General features: G+C 39.9%; 1 protein-coding gene across 1 annotated transcript in view; it reads right to left on the bottom strand.

Annotated features, from left to right (window-relative positions):
• The window catches only part of LOC132765496 (venom factor-like), an 83,124-nt gene that overhangs the window by 22,960 nt on the left and 42,908 nt on the right, over positions 1-17,256 (bottom strand). Inside the window, exons 20-26 of the mRNA XM_067464015.1 lie at positions 16,384-16,596; positions 14,538-14,601; positions 11,651-11,737; positions 9,489-9,692; positions 7,283-7,358; positions 4,505-4,667; positions 3,453-3,548 (exon numbers count right to left, since the gene is read on the bottom strand). Of these exons, the coding sequence (XP_067320116.1) occupies positions 3,453-3,548; positions 4,505-4,667; positions 7,283-7,358; positions 9,489-9,692; positions 11,651-11,737; positions 14,538-14,601; positions 16,384-16,596 (903 nt within the window). The remainder of the gene's footprint in view (positions 1-3,452; positions 3,549-4,504; positions 4,668-7,282; positions 7,359-9,488; positions 9,693-11,650; positions 11,738-14,537; positions 14,602-16,383; positions 16,597-17,256) is intronic.

The following is a 17,256-nucleotide window of genomic DNA, read 5'->3' as shown; positions in this document are numbered from 1 at the left end:
TTGGAAAGGCTAAGGAACAATGGGGTCAAAGGATGTGCTGGTTGGACACTTCTCAGATACCTGAGCAGGGTTCCTTTTCCTTCTCTTTTTCTCTCTCTCACACATGACTCATCACCAGACAGCAACAGTATCTGATAGGCATGCACAATTTTTTTGTCAGTCCTCACAAATCAGATCAAATTTGTTAAATTCATACTTACACAGCAATATCCAACACATGAAACTTACCCAAGAATTGAAACTTACCCAATACTCTAGATTGGACTACTGTAATGCGCTCTACGTGGGGCTGCCCTTGAAAACGGCTCGGAAATTCCAACTGTTCTAACAGGTGGTGGCCAGGTTGTTAACTGGTGCTCCTTACAGAGAGAGGTCCACCCTCCTGTTTAAGGAGCTCCATTGGCTGCTGTTCATTTTCCGGTCCCAATTCAAGGTGCAGATGCTCACCTAAACGATTTGGGACCCGCCTACCTATGTGACCGCATCTCCGTATATGAACCCACACGATCCCTCCATTCATCTGGAGAGGCCCTGCTCACGGTGCCATCTGCGTCGCAAGCGCGTTTGGTGAGGACGAGGGACAGGGCCTTCTCTGTGATAGCCCTCCGACTCTGGAACTCTCTCCCCAAGGACATCAGACAAGCCCCAACTTTGGCAGTCTTTAGAAAGAGCTTGAAGACCTGGCTGTTCCAGTATGCCTTTCCAGAATAGGAAACTCCCAGCATCATGTCTCAAACGCACTTTACTAGAGATTTAAGATTGCCTGCACATCGCACCTACCCTAAAATCCTTACATTTCACCTATCATGTCCAGCACTTTTAATTTTAGTCATTACATTTGGCCCGGCCCTAGTTTTAAATGTGTCATGATGTATTGTTTTAATGTTCTATTGTTATTGCTTTAATGTTTATTGGTTTGCTTTATGAGTTTTATTGTTGTATTTGTTATGCTGTTGTTTTATTGAGGGCCTTGGTCTTTGTAAGCCACACCGAGTCCTTCGGTCCAACTCCCCCTAACAAATCTTTCCAATAAAACCTCACGAGAGGTTTGCCTTAAGGTTGGCATTAGCTGGAAATGACTTGGATGCAAACTGTAAGCACAGAATATGTGCTTACTTCTAGCCATATTGTATTTCTCCCCAAAAGTGCCAGATGTTGGTTTTTAATTTTCCTGCAAAATGCCTCACATAAGGCTACGTAAGACATGCAATCCAAAGACCTCTCTAATATTTTTCACCAAAACTCCCACCCTACTCCACTCTGGTCATAACTCTTGCCTCTTACCTCTCCTTTACTTTTGACCTACCCCAAATTATGGGTGAATATTTCACGGAGAATACAAGTGTTTGTGTAACACAATAAAAAGCAACCAGACAAATTTTACTGTGGGGTGGGGAACCATGTTATGTCATAGGACTGTAAGTAGCTCTTGCCAACATAGCCAAAGGAGAAAAATGTTGGGAGTTGCAGTCTAAAAACATCTAGAGCAGTGGTTCTCAACCTTTCTAATGCCGTGACCCCTAAATAAAGTTCCTAATGTTGTGGTGACCCCCAACCATATTTTCGTTGCTATTTCATAACAGTAATTTTGCTACTTTTATGAATCATAATGGAAACATGTAATATGCAGGATGTATTTTCATTGTTAGAAATTGAACATAATTAAAGCATAGTGATTGACTACAAAAACAATATGCTCAGGGAGTATGTACGATGGATGATGGGATTTGCAGTACCTTCAACCGATTCAGCTCTGACTTCCACAGACCACTGAGACCCCCACAAATTATAGACCTGGAACAAACTTGGCACACAGAACCCCAATGATCAACAGAAAATACTGGAGGGGGCTGGGAGGAATTGACAATGATTAACAGGAGATGTAGTTCACCTACAAATGGAGAGCACTGTGAACGACTGCGCAAATACTCAATATGCCCAAATTTGAACACTGATGGAATTTGAAGGAAACAGATCTTGACATTTAGGAGTTGCAGTTACTTGGATGTATAGTTCCCCTGCCATCAAAGAGCATTCTGAACTCCAACAACAATGGAATTGAACCAAACTTGGCTTACAGAACTCCCATTATCAATAGGAAATACTGGAGAAGTTTGGGGAAAATATGTTCAGACATGTAGGAGTTACAGTTCCTCCTGCAATTAGGAAAGCTCCACCAAACATAGTATTGGACTTAACTTGGCACATAGAACCCCATGGCCAGCAAAAAATACTGAAGGTCTTAAGGGGAAATTTACCTTGATTTGAAGTTGTAGTTGACCTCCACCCAGAGAGCACTGTGAACCCAAACACCAATGGATCTGCACCGAGCTCGGCAGAGGGTGAGGGCTTGGTGGCAAAGGCTCCCCAGACTGCCAGGCCATGTGGAGCCCTTCTCCTGGTTCTGCCCCACTTAAGCTCAGCAGGGGGTGAGTGCCAGGCAGCCATGGCACTCCCTGGATGGCCAGGCCATGCAGGGAGCTGTCCGCCCAGGGGCTGAGAGCCGAGCAGAAAAGGCTTCTCAACGGCAAGGCTGTACGGGTAGCTCTCCACCTGGTCCCCGCGCCCTTCCAAATTTGGAAAGGCGCATGGGCCGGGCTGAAAGGCTGCTCACATGGCAGCCATTTTGGAGGGGGTGGGGCCAACCAAGGCAGCTTCACGACCCCCCAAAAATGGCCTAATGACCCCCCAGGTTGAGAACTGTTGATCTAGAAGGTTACATGAGGGTTGCATGATTCCTCCCTTGTTTTGAATGGAGGGTTCAACTTATTGGATACTCATGGTTCTTGAGATATTATGATAATGAAGATGAACGAATGCTTAGGTTAAAAAGGAATAAAATGAAAAATAATGAGGGTTCTAATTATGCTATAAGAAATTGCAACCTCCCATAACTTTCTTACTACAGATGTACTTACTAGGGCTGGGCAACCACGGAAAAATTTGTTTCTAAACTCGATTCGTTTTTAGGGGGTTTTTGCGTTTCGATTTTTAAAAGAATTCCGAATTTTTTCTTTAAAAAAGTTCAAAATTTACAAAATTTCGGAAATTACGAAACAATTACGAAACAATTATGAATCGATTCGTTAATGGCGGACGCGACCGCGCAATACGCTAAAAAAACCTCCAAATGGGACAGGGGGGACTTCTGAAGCTTCCCTCTCCCTCTGTTGTTGACTGTTGGTGTGATAATTATATTTTTTTTCACTGATAAAATAAACAACAACTATAAAACTTGCACCAGACATGCGGAAATAATAACGAAACAATTTTGAAACAATTTCGAAACGATTTCGAAACAATTACAAAACAATTACGAAACGGATTGAAAAATTCGTTTCGATTTTTAGTTGCTCCTGAATGGTTCAATATCACTTCGTTATCAAAAAAAATAACGAATTAATAACGAATTACGAAATTAACGAACGAAACCACCCAGCCCTAGTACTTACGTTAATGTGTTTCTCACAGAGGCTTCGGGATTCCAGCAAAGCAACCAGGACAAAAGCTGTTAATGATGTATCTGATTCAGTTCCTTTATAGCCTCCCTAAAAGGAAATACAGGAGGGAAGAAAGTAAACATTTAATTCAGGAGCTGAACATCATAGGAATGGACCCCTAAATATACTCAGGACTTTCGACTCCTTTAGAGTTCAAACTGAAGACCCAGAGTAGAACATTGACACAGAAGTCACCAATAGCCACTGTACACAATGGATGGCATTTGAAACAAGCAAAACAAAAATCTGAGGGAACTAAAAGCATGAAAGATAAAAAGCTTTTAAAAAACTGAACAGTATTTGTTAATGAGCTGATAATTGTTTATGATTTGAGATTATTACAATCCTCCCACGGGTTCCCCAGTACCAGTGGCAAATGAATTTCTATCAGGAAACACCCGTAAAACCGTGGTTTTGCTTCTAGAACTATCATTCAAAAGATATTGTGCAGCAAGTTTTCCATCTCTTTAGTATCAGGTTTTCCATGACAAAAATAATGTGGAAGAAATAGTATAAAACACAGTGAAATTACAAAAGGAAGACTATTTTGTCTACACCACCTGCCTCTTGAATGAAGCCAGGTATCTGGACCAAATTGAATGAACTGCATGGCCCTAGGCCCCATTGCTAAAGTTCCCCACTTTTGCACAATTGTGTATATCCTCTTTCTTATCTTTTCCTACGTTCTTGACTACTGTTCCTTCTCTTCTGTAGAACATTTTCTGTATTATGTTTTTATTTTCCTCTGCTTCTTCCTCGCTCTGCTCTGTTCTACACCTGAAGCAGGCTTCTGTTTTCTGCTGACTGAATTTCCTTCTTCAAATTGCTTGAAACCTACCTTAATATGCCTTCACTTTACCCTCAGATTCTGGTACTACCTTTATTGCCTATGGCTCATCCATTATGTTTATCTGGAATAATATAGCCAGTAACGTAATATCTGTTTTATGTTATTCTGCATATAAAAACCTCTGGAATGCAGAAATAGCAGCAAGCAAGCATACCACCATTTCTCCATTAATCACAGGGGCATCTTCACTGAAAAACCCATGTGGCTTTTGCTTCTCCAGAATCAGCCACTTCACACCTCCGCAGACAATCCGGGCATCAATAGTCGATACAATTTTGGAAGCCAAGGAAAAGACCTTCACTATATACGCTGTTAGCCTGCAAGAAAAACAGGATGCATCAGTCAAGGCTTATCCAAAGGTAGCAATAATAGAGACCAGAAAGCACATATTATAAACCTGAAATAAAAAGGAGAATTATTTCCACACACCTGTAAATGGACCAAATTAATTCTTGAAAAAGCCCAATGTTTTTCAGCTAATCTGTTTCTGGACAGATTAAAATCTGGGTTTTTCAAATAGTAAATAGAGTCCATCTACATTCTACAAGCATATGGAAACCATCCTCTCTCTCCCCCTCTCCCCCCCCCCCACTTGACAGGTTTATCCAAAGGGCCACCCCTATTTGGTAGAAATTGCCTCAGAGCAATTAGCTGAAATGTTTGTCAATTCGCTTTGAAACATTTTTTAAGTTTTAAAAGTCCAGGGAGATCTCGAAACTATTTAAAAAAGGGACCACCAAACACAGCGTTGCCCAAACACGAATCAAGGAACATGAAAGGCACTGCAGACTACTTCAACCAGAGAAATCAGCCATAGCAGAGCACCTGATGAACCAACCTGGACACAGCATATTATTTGGGAACACAGAAATGCTGGACCACTCTTACAACCACCATATCAGACTACACAGAGAAGCCACTGAAATACACAAGCATGTGGACAATTTCATCAGAAAGGAGGAAACCATGAAAATGAACAAAATCTGGCTCTAAAAAAACCTCTAAAATTGCAACAGCACAACAACAGAGAGGAAACAAACAAGGACATCTCATCACCTCTCAACAAAAGTTGGCTCCAGGCACTGTCAGGCCATTATATACTAATCAAGGTGATCAGTTGAAACATTCACACCTAGCTCCAGCAGGCAAGAGTCCTTTGTCTCACCCTGGTCATTCCACAGATATATAAACCCTTTTTCCTAGTTCCAACAGACCTCACTACCTCTGAAAAAGCTGACACAATATGAGGATTTAAAGATTAAACTGCAAAGACTCTGGCACAAGCCAGTCATAGTGGTCCCAGTGGTGATTGGCACACTGGGTGCAGTGCCTAAAGACTTTGGCCTGCAATTAAACACAATCGACACTGACAAGATTACCATCTGCCAGCTGTAGAAGGCCACGTTACTGGGATCTGCATGCAGTATTTGCCGATACATCACACAGTCCTAGACACTTGGGAAGTGTCCAATGTGTGATCCAATACAACAGTCAGCAGAGTGTCTGCTGAGGACTCATCTTGTTGTGTTTCAAATAATAATAATAATAATAATAATAATAACAACTTTATTTTTATACCCCACCTCCATTTCCCCAAAGGGACTTGGGGCGGCTTACAAAGGGACAAGACCAGAGAATACAGAGTTAAAATGTTATGCAATAAAACAAAACAAAACCAAACCAAATAGAAACGTATCACAATAAAACATAACATCATAAAAACATTACCATGGGAGCAATAAAAGTGCTGAGTTCAGAGGGCTTTGAGTTTGTGTAAAATTCCTAGATAGAGCTGAGGGAAAGTGCAAAAATTTAGTGGAAGAGAGGGGAGAGTAATGTCCTTGGGCTTTGTAATGTCAGGATTATAGAGCGGAGGGCCATGCTAACGTGCCGGAACTTAGGTATTAAAGAGCTAATTCTTTGGAACTGCCTAATCAAAGGCACAACAGAACATTTTATTCCTTACCCATCTCTCCTCATGGCTTGTGGTGGGTTACAAAACAATTTTATATATGTATTTATTTATTTACAGCTTTTATATTACGCCCTTTTCACCCCGCAGGGGACTCAGGGCGGATTACAGTGTACACATATATGGCAAACATTCAATGCCAATTTTAACATAGAACATATACAGACATACACAGAGGCTATTTAACTTTTTCTGGCCACCAGGAGAGCTGTTGCTTTCATCGTCCACCTGCAACGCTGATGAAGCACTTCCACATTCCCCGCATGCTTCCCCGCTGGAATGCTTTGCTGGAGTCTTCTTTATGGCCTCATAAATCAGTTAATTTAGCCTCCCCACACTTTAAGGTGGTACCTTATTTTCCTACTTGACAGATGCAACTGTCTTTCAGGTTGCAAAGGTCAACAACAGGCTACACACAATTGGTTAGAAACCCACTCCAACCCGGGCTGGCTTCGAACTCATGACCTTTTGGTCAGAGTGATCTTAATGCAGCTGACACTCAGCCAGCTGCACCACAATCCCGGTTAAAATACATAACTTGCTGCGAACAAAGTCTTTCAGGGTGGGTGTTTGTGCAACTGTGTATCTGAGTGAAAGGTTGTCTTCAGATGTTAGTCGGGCTGAGTTTCTGGGGGGGAAGTCATCCTTAAAACTGTGGGACCATTCATGGCACCTTTCTTGGTCCATGGTTTTGGGGTCTCTTGGGTGTTCCAGGTTTTGATAACAGAGTCACCATAAGTCAAATTTGCCTCATCCATAGTTAACAACAGTTAGCCTCACTTGCTCTTAAGCAAGAACCTCACATGGAAAATAGCAAAAGTAATGGAACAAGAAACCAATTCACTATAAAAGTAGGAGCAAGAAAATGGAAATATTCAAAAGTCAATGTCTTAGGAGAGAAAAGATGCTGACAAGCCCACCCCAGATTTAAATGTACTCCTTCAGCAGTATTGTTCCTACCAAGTGCTAGATGGGCGGGCTATAAGTGCAGCATAGGAGTGGTCTGGTTTCTTGTACGCCATCTGCTGGGCATAACCTGAGAAAAGAAGGGGATGAGAAAGAGAGGTAAATGGAGTCTTGGAGTGAATCTACACTGCAAAATTAATGCAGTTTGATACCACATTAACTGCAATGGCTGAATGCTTTGGGCCCTGTCGTTTTACAAGGTCTTCAGTCTTCCTTGCCAAAAAACGCTGCTGCCTCACCAAACTAAAATCACCATGCTTCCACACCATTTAGCAAAGACAGATAAAACATTCTCAAACTACATTGATTCTACAGTGCTGATGCACTCTAAGTCCAGTATGTGAATCTGGACAGATAAGAGCCATCGGTGGCACTGGTCCAGCTCCCAAAAGCCCTGTGTTTCCTCTCTGCCTTTTGCTGCAATTCTTCATGTATGCTGCCTTTCTTTTAACCCAGTCACTTGACTTCTGTTGCTTTCCCTCTTCCTCTCCCCAGGCTTGGTTTTCCATTTTTTAAATAATAATAATAATAATAACTTTATTTATACCTCACAACCATCTCCCCAAGGGGAATTGGAGTAGCTTGGAGTAGTCCAAGCCCAACAACACATCAATAAAAACAACAAAGCAATAAGCAAATAAAACAATACAATTAATATAACTCGCATATAGACAATAACATGCAAAGATTTAAAAACCTACTAGCCATCCCCTGCCACGCGTTGCTGTGGCCCACATGGGGGTTCTGTGTAGGAGGTTTGGCCCAATTCTATCGTTGGTGGGATTCAGAATGCTCTGTGATTGTAGGTGAACTATAAATCCCAGCAACTACAACTCCCAAATGTCAAGGTCTATTTTCCCCAAACTCCATCTGTGTTCATATTTGGGCGTTTTGAGAGCTTGTGCCAAGTTTGGTCCAGATCCATCATTGTTTGAGTCGGGTGAACTCCAACTCCCAAACTCAAGGTCAATGCCCACCAAATCTTTCCAGTATTTTGTGTTGGTCATGGGAGTTCTGTGTGCCAAGTTTGGTTCAATTCCATCGTTGATGGAGTTCAGAATGTTCTTTGATTGTAGGTGAACTATAAATCCCAGCAACTACAACTCCCAAATGACAAAATCATAATTTTTTGAGTGATGGTCACTCCTTGTGTTGTGAGACGTTTTGTTGCCAAATTTGGTGTGATTTCGTTCATTGGTTCTTTTGTTTTTAAGGTACTCATTATGCACAGAGCATTTTTATATATATAGATGGAAAGTCAGTTCATATCTCGATTTTCTTTTTGCTGTGTGAAAGTTTCTTCTTGCTGTGTGAAAGTTTCTAAGACTGCTTGCAATTTGCTAATCATTCTGCACAAAATTCTCATGTATGGTTTGTTTTGTCATCTTTTGCACAGAAAACAGCCTTTTCAGCATAGAAAATAATATTTCTGTGAAGATTTTTGTGTGTGAAGATATCTTATTTTCTTGTAGAAAATGTTGTTTTGCAGGCATTTTATTTTGGGATTTTTTGGGGGTGGGGTACACAAATCAGCAGTTTTTACAAATAAAATAATACTTCTGTACAAACATCTCATTTTCAGCACAAAAAATGCTGTTTTCTGGATTGAAAATATTATTCTCCTGGAGAGAAAACGCCTTCCAGTTCTGTGCAGATAAAAATCTGACATGTGAAGGCTTTTGTTAGTCCAGGATTCTTTTTACTATGGTTTCCTGAGACTTTATAAATACATTTGACAGTTTTAAAAAAACACTTTTCAATGTTTTTTCATCATCATTTAATGTGACATTTACTGAAGCAGGTAGCATTTGGGCCATCAGTGAGTGAGATGTGGCTGTGGACCCAAAATAACTCCCTGAATTCCCTGAAACCTGCATCAGCCATGTTTTCTGTATAAATAGTAAGCAGTGCCCTCAAAACCTTGCAAGTTTCAATCCAGAATTTCAAAAATAAAAACAAACTAAAAAGCAAAAGTAGCTTTCAGACCTTTCCAGTTTGGATGTTTTCCCTACAAAATACATTTCCAGGCTGAACACGCTCTATTGAGTAGTACTGGGTGTGAATGTTGGTGCCCAGATTATATGATTTAAGCATTTCAAGGGAATCAGTTCTTTTATCTAGGAAGACCCTCATCACCCTAACTAGAATGGACTGAAATTGGATGAATCAATCATAATTTAGACATGTTTGTTTGCTTTACCCATCATGATTTGTTTGATGGCCTCAGCCCTGCGATTCAGCCCAATCTTCTCCCATTGATCCGTGGCATCAAGATAGAGAGTGGCAATAACTGATGGTGTCATGGTGACCATGTTCTGTTCCCCATTGCCAGAAGGTGTTCTGATGAGATGTTTCAGGTTGCTTCCATCAATGGACTCCTCAATAGGATGAACCACAGGGTCTCCTAAGCACAAAGACAAAACTCCTTTTAATTTCTGAGGTCAAAAAACCACTTAGGAACTGTATGGATTGCTTGTTGCATGGCTGCTCCTCCCCTACAACAAAACAGCAAAACTTTATTTATATACCGCTCTATCTCCCCAAGGGGACTCAGAGCAAGAAAATCAGTACATACAAAGAAAACAGCATAAACATAAAATTAACAAGACAATATAAGTATTAAAAACCACAATAGTACATATATATTTAAAATAATCCTGCCTGTTCAAGGCAATTTACAAGGCCGGGCCGAGGCTAGTGCGATTTTAGAAGGCCCTTTAAATTAGGTAGAGTCTAGGGCTGTACATTTCCAGGGCCTAATAGAAGAAAGTAACCTGGGTAATTGGCAGAAAAAGATATGGCCAATTTCAACAGTATCTGGGGCTAAGCTAAAACTAGTTGTTCTCAACTAGTTCTAGGTCTTCAGGCTCTAACGAAAGGAGGGGAGGGATGGGGCCTGTCTTATTTCTCCAGGAAGGGTGTTCCAGAGGTGGGGGGCCACCACCGAGAAGGCCCTCTCTCTCGTCCCCACCAACTGTGCTTGTGACAGTGGTGGGAGCGAAAGGAGAGCCTCCCTGGAAGATCTTAAAGTTCACACCGGTTCATAGAGGGAGATGGGATCGCGAAAATAGGTGGGGCCTGAACCATTTAGGGCTTTATAGGTCATAACCTGAACCTTGAATTTGGCTCGGCAACTTATCGGCAGCCAGTAAAGCTGTTTTAAAAGGAGCGTTGTATGTTTCCTATAGTTTGCTCCCCTAGAACCGTAGAGTTGGAAAAGACCCCATGGGCCATCCAGTCCAACCCCCTGCCATGAAGGAAAAACAATCAAAGTACTGCCTACCCAGAACAAAGTCTCTCATGGAGCACCAAAAGCTGCTGTAATTTCAGCTTTCAGACCTAATGGAAGAGTAATGTCCCTTGTCATAGAGGATAATAATAATAATAATAATAATAATAATAATAATAATAATCTTTATTTATGCCCCGCCACCATCTCCCCAATGGGGACTCGTAGGCCAAGCCCAAACAGCAAATTACAATAAAATAAAACTGAAAATGCAATCAATAAACAACAACATAATTACATAAAACATGTGAAAACATAGCAATATAGAATTACAATAGGCACAATCGCAATGACAATGGGAGTGCTATATGTAATGGTTAAAAGAGAGACTGATTAAAACTGATTAAAACTCAGGTGAGATAAGAAAGAAACGGATTATTTGCGGAGGAGGGCTCATTATAGCGGTGGTTGTGGAATCAAGCTTTCCCACAAAGGGGGGGGGGGCATGTACTCCAATGACAAAACATTGAAGCTAAGTACTAGTGTGAGAATGTAAACCTATTCATCAAAAGCGCAGCAGAAGAGCCAGGTTTTAAGGTTCTTTTTAAAGGTTTCCAGTGTAGGGGCTTTTCTAATTTCTCCAGGTAGTGAGTTCCAGAGTTGGAGGGCCACCAAGGAAAAAGCTCTCTCCCTTGTACTTACCAGGCGAGCTTGTGAAATTGGCAGGGGTGAAAGAAGGGCTTCCCCAGAAGAACCCGAGTTGGTTCATGGAGGGAGATACGGTCATGATACAGCCATTGTTATTTTGGGAGTCAGTGAGAACTTGTGACTTCTGTAACAGCAGGATGGTGAAACTGTTCTTTGTTTCAATTTGAACTTTAAAGGAGCTATCCTGGGTGATGAGCATAGATTTAGCACCATGGATCACTCCAAACAAAATTACCATCCCACTGCTCTGGAAACCCAACGAAAATAGTTTTCTTATGCTTGCTGAGAGCAACAGGTTAACTCCTCCTATTTTTATAGGTGTACCCCCTCCTGCTAGTGGGTTATAGAAGGAAGAGGGCCAAGAAGGGGTATTGACCCTCTTCACTCCTATGGTCCTAGAGTTGTGTATTAAATCAAGCTCTTGCCTTGAATGCTAATTTTGATCTCTGGTTCAGTTCCAGGAACAATATCATCAAAATGCTGAGCTTTCACCAGCTCTTCCTGGACTCCATCTGTGGAGAGAAAAAGGCAAGAAAAGCAGGAAAATTATGAAGAAATATGTATTATTGCCATATTCAAGCCCCTTAGTGCTTCTGGCACTGCTTTTCTACAATCAGCTGCAAGTGGATTTAATGTTCCATACAAGTCTGTATTCCAAAAAAGAGGTGTACATACTGCACTTCAAATATAGTTTAAATCATGTTGGTCATGATAACTCGATCCACTGAAGCAATAGATAAACCCTGTTGATTTAATACGTCAGTTTGAATTCAGACTCTGAAAAAAAATCAGGTCTACATGTCAATATGGAACACTGAGGTAAGATCCACTCCCTCCCTCCCTCCTGGATTTTAGAAAAAAATTAAAATCATGGTTCTGGGACCAGGCCTTCAGACAGTAGATATTTGTAGCATTTTAGAGGGACATTGACTGGAACTGCGATTCAACTGATGAGACTGTTTTATTGTTTTAATGCTTGCTAATGTGTTGTTTTAATTATGATTTATGTTTAATTGTGGTTTTACTATTGTAATTGTTTGTATTGGCATCGTATCGGTGCCCAACGTAAGGCATTGAATTTTGCCATTATTTATGTGTAAACCGATTTGAGTCCCCCCAGGGGTGAGAAGGGCAGTATATAAATACTGTAAATAAATAAATAAATAATACTAATATATCTATCCAGATGTTTGATCTCTAAGTATGTATAATGTTACAAAGGACAACTGGTGTGATGCAATGGTTTGAGAGCTGAACTATGAATCCAGAGACCAGGGTTTGAATCACCACTCGACTATGAGACCTGCTGGTTGACCTTGGGCAAGTCATACACTCTCAGCCTCAGGAACAGTCATACATTTCCTTTATTGTTCATTCTGTTTGTTGGATTGTAAGGATAGTCTGGTTTAATTTCTTATATTTATAGCTGCCTTTAGCCTTGGCTATCAGTTTTCTCAATTTTCCTTCCTATTTCCTCCTGGGGTATCCATTAGAATATTTATTTTTCCTATCCATGATGTAATCTTGAAGTATAATAGGCTGCTAAATATTCCTACCATTTTTGTATATCCTGTTTTTTAATGTTCTTTCCATCCCAGGGTGACCGTTGTTTCAGCTGCAGTTAAAATATATTTAGTTGTCTCACCCCAATCTTCATTACTGTTTCCCCTTCCAGTTCCAGAGTAAAAAGCATTTCTTATTCCTCTCTAATTTTTGCTGTAATAACTCTTCCATTTCCCCCTTTATTTTTCTATTGAATTCTTGTACCTTGGTACAGTTTCACTACATATGGATAAATGTTCCAGTTTCTCCCACATTCATGCCAACCAATTTTAGATTTTCTTTTTGTAATATGGGCTATTTGCTGGGGTGTACTATACCATTTCATCAGTATTTTCCGTTGTATTTCTTTGATCTTTAAATGCTTAAGCACGCCAGTCAAACAACATCAGATGGACAGCAAGCAAAGTAACCTCTGCTGGAGATGTGGCAAACACAAAGGGACATATTTTCATTTATGGTGGGAATGCCCCCAAGTGAAGAGTTTTTGGAAGGATATATTTATCGAAATAAACAACATTATAGGATCAAATATTACACTGTAAGTTGTTATTGTATGTAAATAAAATCTTACAAAAAATAAAAATAAAAAAAAATAAATAAATGCCTAAGCTTTTGATTGAATTTATCCACAGTTCTAAGTCCTTCTGGTTACAGTTTATTTCCTCTTACCATGATTCTAACAGGATGGGTTTAAAATATATTGGTTATCTATTAGTTTATTATGTATGGATCCCATGATTCCTTTCCCTTTCTCAGTTTTCCATTATAGTATCTGATCTCAATCTGTCTCGGGACCTTCCTTGTTCTTCCACTCTGTGATCTTTTGTGACATTCCATGACATGACAACCAATTGCTTGACCCATATTTGTCTCTTAACTCCTCCCAGTCTTTTGTTGTTCCATCTGAATTTAAAAGATCACCTATTATTGTTATAAAATTTTTATTTAAATTTATTATCACTTTTCCATATATCTGATCTTTTTCATTAACTCACATACCTATTGGGAGTCTGTCAATTTTGTTCAGTGGAAGCTTGTTTTGCCATTTTTTCTACGGTTCTAATGTTGAGGATAGCGGGCTTCCTTTTATTTTCTTTGTTTCTTGAATGTTCATCCTTTCCTTTAGGCACAAACAGTGGTTCCACCCATTTATTGACTTCTCAATTTTTACTCATCTTTTTGCATTGTCAAATTCTAATAGTTTCACTAGTTGGTATGCTTCAAAATAACTTTGTAGGTCGGGGGCTCCTCATCCTCCATTTTCTTCTGGGGAATAATATGACAGATTGGGTATTCTGCTTTTTTTGGCTCCTACCACCCAGGTTTTTATTGAGGTGTCCTTTTTTATTTATTTGATTTGATATAATGAATGGTAATGCCTGGAACAGAAATAATATTTTTTTGAAAGAATCATCATCTTGACTATTTTGATCCTATTTGTTAGATCCCAGTTCCATTTATTCAAATTTTGAATTTGCTTACTAATTTGTTTCCATAATTGATTACAGTTTATTTGTATTATATTCTTTTTTTTTTGTTACTCTGGTTTTTCTTCAGATCATATAAATATTTCAACTTTCACAGTCACCCTCTTGAATAGAAATAATTCCAGTATTTTATCCACTCAGATCTGCTTTGTTAGGAAGCATTTAAAAAGATGTGTGAACAGTTTAAGCAATAAAGAGTTATTTGCAGGACTCAAGAAAAAGTTTTAAAAAGACACACCGATAAAGAACAGCTTTCACTTACTTTTTCCTTTTTTAGAGGGTTCCAACTCAATAACTCTTATAAGCGATTTCCGTATCCCTTCAGGCTGGCAAGGAAAAAAGTCCAAGAATTACTACAATAATCTCACCAAAAATAACATTAGTCAATCATGGCATTAAAGAAAAACATGGAGACACTAGCATCTATCTAGTTACTGGTAAGACACGGCATGGACAAGTCTAAGTATCTGGCTTTAAAAATAATTGAGGAAATCATGACTTTTTAAAATGCACTTAGTAATGTACTTGGAATCATGAAATTGGACAAGACCATAAGGGCCATCCAGTCCAACCTAATGGCATGCAGGAAAATACAATCACAGCTCTCTTAACAGATGGCCATCCATCCTCTGCTTAAAAACCTCCAGAGAAGGAGACTCCACCAGACTCATCTGTTGTCTTGTGTCATTGGGTAGAAAAATCAAGTTGATAGCTCTTGTAGTTTCTTTTAAAAAATGTTGTTTATAAAAACTTTTAAAATTCCCCCAAAATCTGTGGATGTGTGAAATATTCTGAAACTTGATGGGCTAACAGTGGTAAATGTATACTATGATCCTAGCAAGTTCCATGCCAATAGCTCTAATAATGAGGGAGAAAGGAGCGCCAGAATTTTCCCCTCTGGCACTATTACTTAACGAAAAGTAATGAAAAGGTAGTCATAGTTATGATACGGGCCCTTTCCCATTTGAAAAACACTTTAGAAACATTTTGCTCCACCCCCTAATGTTGTAATGAGTATTTTTTTCATTGATCATACAGGCCTAATATTTGTTCAATGTGTTTATCTGTATGTTGGTGTGTTTTATTTTTTGTGTCATATTTTTGAGTTGTTGTGGGGGAAAATTGTAGTAGGTAGAAAGTAGATTTGTAGGGTGTCTTTTTAAAAATATGTATAACTTTAAAATATGCTTGCTCACTTTATTACAGTTGTATTATGTTTTTTTTTTCATCAATAAAAATAATAACAAAAGAAAAGAAAAAATGTCAAGAGTTACATTTTCTTTTACTACATGGACCACCTGAGGGCTAGGGCACATTGGAATTCTCACTGAGCATACATTACATTCTTCTTCTTCTTCTTCTTCTTATTATTATTATTATTATTATTATTATCATTATTGAATTTTGGGCTACTTCATATTGCACAATCATAGCACTAGGATTCCACTTGGACCAACACGGTTCCATCCTATGGAATTCTGTGGCTGATACTTTCACAAGGTATTTTGAGTTCTAATGAGCTCCAGATCTTTCCAAACTACAGAGCCCAGAATTCTACAGGATGTTGCCATGGTAGCTAAAGTGGAATTATAGTACTACAATTGGATTATAAGAAAGGATTTTCTGACTCTGTATTTCAGCATGTTGAAATTTTCACTGATCTTCAAAAACTCACCAAGTGTGTATCAAAGCAATTATGGAGCCATAGTTTGGGATGGCACCACAACTCTTTGGTAGAAAAGGCAGAAGGACTTGTAAAACTACAACTCCGCTGATTCCGTAGCATTGTGCCACAGAGGTCAAATTGGTGTCCAACTGCATTTATTCTACAGTGTAGATGTACCCTCAATGTAAGGTATTTTTTATGGGTGTTTTATGTTCCAGGGGTCACATGCAAACAAGGCGAGTTGTGCTCCCAGCCTAGTGTGTGTTCAGTGCTTTTCTAGCCACATTGGTACACATCCAGTTTTTCATGCTAATCCTTCAGATTTAGGTTGCCTGGCTAAACTGGTTGAGAGAAAAAGAGTGGATGGGCAGAGTGACAAAGTCATCCTGGCTGCAGCCTCTCTTTCTGCTGATTTCATGGGAGGGCCTTGTGTAATGCCTACCACAACCCGGAGCTTCTTTTTCACCCCATCAGACTTCATCCAGTTCCAAACAGACGCTTTGACCTCGATGTCATGTAACCCCACCTCGAGTGGCACCAAAACAAATGGGACTGTCGTAGAGGACTGTGCCCTGATAGTGACATCGTGCCTGTAGTGCTGCTTGGCGGTAGAAGCGCTGCAGAAGGCCGGGTTGTGAATCAGTTCCACTCGCACCTGGGAACAAAAGAGAGAAGGAAGAAGTTTCTAAAAGCAATGTAAAAAATGAGCAAGGGAGAAAAGACAGTTCTTCCCTTTGGGATAAGCTACAGCTCCTTCATTTATTTCCTCAAGCAGCTATCAAATTTCCATTCTGTTACAGTCTCCACATTTAGTTAGGTTGAAGAGGCCTGGTGTAATTTTTACTTATTTCAGTGGTTGGGTGTGACTATCCAGGTGAACTATCCACCTGGATAGTCACACCCAACCACTGAAATAAGTAAAAATTACACCAGGCCTCTTCAACCTGTGGCCTTCCAGGTATTTGGACCTCTAACTCTTAGAAGCCCTATTCAGCTTGTTTGATGGTCAGAAATTCTGGAAGTTCAAAACACCTGGAGGGCCACAGGTTGAAGAGGCCCTATCTACACTATAGAAGTAATGCAGTTTAAGAGCACTTTAATTATGGCTCAGTGCTAAAGAATCCTGACAGTTGTGGTGAAGGGAGGCACCGGTGTTCTCTGCCAGAGAAGGCAAAAGACCCTTTAAAACTACAACATGCAAGATTCATGAGCATTGGCACTTCAAGATGTGTCAAACTGAATCATAGGTGTTGTCGTTGATGTAGGCTGACTTTAAAGAAAATTGGGGAGATGCCAAAGTTAAAATGTTGCAATG

Source organism: Anolis sagrei, chromosome 2 (assembly GCF_037176765.1).
Source record: "Anolis sagrei isolate rAnoSag1 chromosome 2, rAnoSag1.mat, whole genome shotgun sequence".
NCBI lineage: Eukaryota > Metazoa > Chordata > Lepidosauria > Squamata > Dactyloidae > Anolis > Anolis sagrei.
The sequence above is the reverse complement of the archived record's forward strand: the minus strand, read 5'-3'. Positions and strand labels throughout refer to the sequence as shown.